The following is a 5,126-nucleotide window of genomic DNA, read 5'->3' on the forward strand; positions in this document are numbered from 1 at the left end:
CTCGGCTAAAAATAAAAAATTAGCTGGGTGGGCGGGCGTCACCTGTAACCCCAGCTACTTGGGAGTCTGAGGTGGGAAGATCACTTGAGCCCAGGAGGTTGAAGCTGCTGTGAGCTGTGGTGGCACCACTGTATTCCAGTCTGGATGACAGAGCAAGACCCTGTCTCCAAAAACAAAACAAAACAAAAATAAAAGAAAGTGAAGCTTCAGAAAGGAAGGCACGAGGTGTCTAATACAGTGGAGACCTGAGGCAGGCAGGCACTCAGCGGCCAAGACCCACACAAGCCCAGCTGAGCCTGGGAAACACAGGGACACCACACACAGGTGACACCGGGGAGACATCCCAGCTGAGCACGGCCAGCAACCAGGGACTGGGCAGTGGCGACAAACACCACACACGAGGAAGACAGGTCAAGCAGGGTGCCCGACACCATGAAATGACTGCAACCGTCTCTCCAACTACAGCTTAGAAGCAGAAACAGCAAAGGAGTTTTAGCCAGATGTTTCCAGAGCCGCCTCTGACACTTTTACCAAGACGGGGCCCATCAAACCTAAGGGTTCAAGGTCAGTCATGTCCTTGAGGGTGAAGGCACTGGAGCTAAACCCACCAGAAAGCCACAGAGGCAGTCACATGGAGCCTCTTCTCAGTGACGCTGGGAACTGTCACCCAACATGGTCTAGAGATAAACGCCAACCCGCTCCACTCCTGCTAACTGTAAATGTCAACAGCCAGTTTGCTTTCTATTTTATTGATTTAATCTCCCTATCTACCTATCTATCTTCTGTCTATTTAGAAACAGGGTCTCGCTCTGTTGCCCAGGCTGGAGTGCAGGGGCACGATCATAGGTCATTGCGGCCTTGAACTCCTGGGCTCAAGCTATTCTCCTGTCTCAGCCTCCTGAGTAGCTGGGACTACAGGTGTGCACCATCACGTCTGGCTAATTTTCTTATTTTTTGTAGACACAGGGTCTCGCTATGTTGTCCAAACTGATCTTGAACTCCTGGGCTCAAGTGATCCTCCTCAGCCTCCTGAGTAGCTAGGTTTACAGATGTGTGCCACCACACCCTTTTTTTTGTAGAGGTGAGGTCCTTGCTACCTTGCCCAAGCTGGTCTTGAACTTCTGGGCTCAAGTGATCTTCCCACCCCAGCCTCCCAAAGTGCCAGGATTGCAGGCATGAGCCACCATGCCCAGCCTTAACAGCCATAATGTGTTCATTAATATTTATTTATATATTTATTTATTTATTTATTTTGAGAAGGAGTCTCACTCTGTCACCCAGGCTAGAGTGCAGTGTCGCGATCTCAGCTCACTGCAGCCTCTCCATCCTGGGTTCAAGCAATCTTTCCACCTCACAACTCCCGAGTAGCTGGGACTACAGGTGCATACCACCACGCTGGACTATTTTTTTTTTTTTTTTTTTTTGTATTTTTAGTAGAGACAGGGTTTCACCATGTTGGCCAGGTCTCAAATTCCTGACGTCAAGCGATCTTCCTGTCTGCGCCTCCCAAAGTGCTACAATTACCTGCCTGAGTCACCCGCCCGGCCTCAACAGCCATAATATAAACTAGACACTAATGGGAACAGCTGGAGTTAGAACTCCTGCTTCTGTAACTGACCGGTTTACCTCTGACTTGATTTCAAACAGGAAACCCTGAAGATTGACCTTTTCAAGTACAACACTTAACTTTCCCTCTGGAAGGATTCATCGGCTACCGTTTTAAAAATAGACAAGTGCGGACTGACTTCAAGTGCAGGCCCCGCCCTCCTCCTGAGTGGCCAGAGCCCTGGAGGCAGCTCCCACAGCCTCAGCATCCCCTCCCGGCGCCCACGTGCTCAGACAGAGAAACCACAGGAGCTGGCGGGCGGGCAGAGGGGAGATTTTACTCCAGCATTCCCTTCCACGTTTCGTATTAAATATCTGAAATATATTAATCTTAAAAAACAATATCGACACAGTACTCAATGGATAGAGGCAGTGGAGTAAACAAGAAGCCCAGATTGCAACATCGTAGGCCATAAAAAAACTGGAGTGCGACTGCGGCAGGTTCCGGGCACGCGGGGAAGGGCGCTGCGGAAGCTTTCAGTCTCGGAGGAGGTTTTCGGGCTTGGGGTAGCCGAAGAGAACAAAGTCGGCCTCGTAGAGTTTGTACAGCTGCTGCCTCCAGGCCAGGGGGATCTTGGCGAACCAGTCCTCCTCCCAGCTGCTGGCGGTCCTGTTCCGGTAGCTCGGGGGGAAGCGGAGGTGCCGGTCCACCTGGAGCAGCTGCAGCAGCTGCGCGGCGTCCTCGTCCAGCGTCTCCAGCTTCCCCACGAAGTCGTAGTCGATCTGGCACGGGTGGCAGAGGCGGTACACCTGCCGCCAGTGCTCGTTGAAGGGCGCCAGCTTCTCCGTGTGCGGGTCCAGCAGGTACTGGATGAAGTTGGCGAAGGACACCTTGAGGCCGGCGCGGAAGGCCTCGCGCGCCGAGGCGGGCAGGCTGGTGTGGTTGGCGTACAGCCGCAGCATGGGCACGGCGAACTTGCGGTAGAACTCCTCGTTCTCCAGCTCGAACTTGCTGCGGAACGCGGAGATGAGGCGCACGAAGGGGTCGCGCACGAAGAGGAACTTGGTGTACTTCTTGAGCTTGACCTTCATGAGGTGGCGGGAGAGCTTCCCGTAGCGGCGCCAGAACTTGTTGAAGGTCAGGTGCGCGCTGGCGTTGTGCACGTGCTCGCGGGGGATGCGCAGCGGGTCGCGGTAGGGCACGCCGCGGTGCAGCAGGCTCCCGCTCAGCACGATCATCACGCGCTTCCAGTTGGTGCAGGCCACCTTGGGCACGTAGCAGTAGATGGCGCCGTGCCGGTCGTCCACGATCAGGTGGCTCAGCTCCGAGTTGGGGATGTCGTCGAACGCGCGCTCCTTGGTGGGGAAGGCCAGGCTGGAGTTGGCGCAGAAGCCCCGCAGCAGGCTCCTCCGCTCCGCCTGCTGCCGGCCCTGGTCAGGGCTGCGCCGGGCATCGCGCGGGGACCAGTCGTAGCCTCTCACGCTCTCCTCCATGCTCCCCGGCGCGGGTGGCTGCTCCGTCTCCTTTCTGGGAAGGTCGCTCTGCTTCACGCTGGCACCGAGAAACTTGTCCAGAAACTCGTCGACGTCGGAGTCGGCCGTGAGCTCCCTGTCCCTGTCCGGCCCGGGCGTGGGCAGCGGCGGCCCGGCGTGCGGCCTGGAGAAGGACGTGTGCAGGTAGAAGTGCGCGGCGCCCGCGCTGTCCCAGTACACGATGATCAGCAGGATCATGAACGCCGACCCCAGTACCAGCCACAGCCGGAACAGCCGGGCCTTGGTCATCCTGCCCCGGGCGGGCCGGGCCCTCTCCGGGCCTCTCACTTCAGCTTCCTGCAGAGCCGGGGCATCCTGCTGGGAACCTGCAGAGGCAGTGACGCACTAGTTAATGACTGAGGTGTCCTGGGGCTCCTACTCCTGCCTTCTCATCAGTGGGGGACTCGGGCCCAGAGGAGCAGGAGCTCCTGATATCAGGAGCACTGATATCAGCTCGCCCTCCAGAGGGGCTGGAGGCTGAGGTCAGCAGTGCAGGGAGTCTACACATCCATGTGACCGAGCACCAATAATGACCCTGGACGCCAAGGCTCAGGTGCTTCCCTGGCTGGCAGTACTCCACACGGGCTGACACTCACCACCACTGGGAAAGTAATGCTGCTCACAACTCCCGAGGAGAGGACGCCTCCCAGGGAGTGGAGACCAGCTCCAGGTGTGAGCCCCCCTGGACTCTGCCCTCTGCAACTCTTCCCAAGGCTGATTTTTTTTTTTTTTTTTGAGACAGAGTCTCGCTCTGTGGCCCAGGCTGGAGTGCAGTGGCATGATCTCAGCTCACTGCAAGCTCCACCTCCCAGGTTCACGCCATTCTCCTGCCAAGGTTGATTTTAATATTCGAATCCATCTCCTTTTCCTATAATAAACCATAACCACAAGAGTAACTGCGATCAGGGAGCTCTGTAATCTTTCCAGCAAATCATCAAACCCGACAGTGGTCTCAGGGACGCCTGCATTTGCTATTGGTGTCATAAGTAAGAGGGGTCTTGGGAACCGTTCCGTAACTTCACAGTGACCCAACAACAGGAAAATTGTTTTGGCAACACCCACTTTACTTAAGTCGAATGCCAATGGAAAAACTGCACCCCACAGCTTCATCAGGGCCACACTGAGAGCTGACCTTCCACACCACCCTGGCTTCCCAAAAGTAGGTGGCACATTCCCGTTCCCCTGCCAGGCACCAGGGGGTTTTGGTGGGGCTGAGGTGGGGGCTGATCCCCCTTCCGCTGCCCATGGAAGTAGAGGTGCTCCCTCTGTCCGTCCCACCAGGGTACTGTCAGTGTGGTCCTGCAGGGAGCTAAGCCTTGACCCCACCTGGCATCCACAAGGTGGAAGGAGATGGTGTGAGGCAGGGGAGTCCACACTCTGACTCCCTCTCCCCTGGCCAGGTCAGGGCCCAGTGGGAGGTGAACTCCAACTCTACCCCACCCCTACCTGGCACCCATGACATGGCGTGAGGTGGTTAGAGGAGGGGCAAGTTGGCCCTCTACTTTCTCACCTGCTCTCTCCTGGGAATGGAAAACATTAATCATGCAAACATTAATGAAAAGAAAGCAGGAGTGGCTATCTTTAATACCAGATGAAGCAAACTTCAGAAGGAAGGAAACTACTAGAGACAAAGGGACATTACATAATGACAAATAGTTCAATCCCCAGGAAGACATAATAATCCCAAACGTGTATGCACCAAACAACAGAGCCTCGGCCGGGCACAGTGGCTCAAGCCTGTAATCCCAGCACTTTGGGAGGCTAAGACGGGCGGATCACGAGGTCAGGAGATCGAGACCATCCTGGCTAACATGGTGAAAACCTGTCTCTACTAAAAAATACAAAAAAAACTAGCCGCCGGGCGCGGTGGCTCACGCCTGTAATCCCAGCACTTTGGGAGGCCGAGGCGGGCGGATCACGAGGTCAGGAGATCAAGACCATCCTGGCTAACATGGTGAAACCCCGTCTCTACTAAAAATGCAAAAAATTAGCCGGGCGAGGCGGCGGGCGCCTGTAGTCCCAGCCTCCCGAGTAGCTGGGACTACAGG

At 55.8% G+C, this 5,126-nt stretch overlaps 1 protein-coding gene across 2 annotated transcripts in view; it reads right to left on the bottom strand.

The window, feature by feature from the left end:
* Positions 1-1,858: 1,858 nt before the first annotated feature.
* The window catches only part of CHST12 (carbohydrate sulfotransferase 12), a 30,836-nt gene continuing 27,568 nt past the window's right edge, over positions 1,859-5,126 (bottom strand). For both annotated transcript variants that reach the window (XM_003895663.3, XM_021935603.2), the window contains exon 2: positions 1,859-3,404. In XM_003895663.3, the coding sequence (XP_003895712.2) occupies positions 2,083-3,327 (1,245 nt within the window). In that variant the 5' untranslated portion in view covers positions 3,328-3,404 and the 3' untranslated portion in view covers positions 1,859-2,082. The remainder of the gene's footprint in view (positions 3,405-5,126) is intronic.

The sequence above is a fragment of the Papio anubis genome, chromosome 4 (assembly GCF_008728515.1).
Source record: "Papio anubis isolate 15944 chromosome 4, Panubis1.0, whole genome shotgun sequence".
NCBI lineage: Eukaryota > Metazoa > Chordata > Mammalia > Primates > Cercopithecidae > Papio > Papio anubis.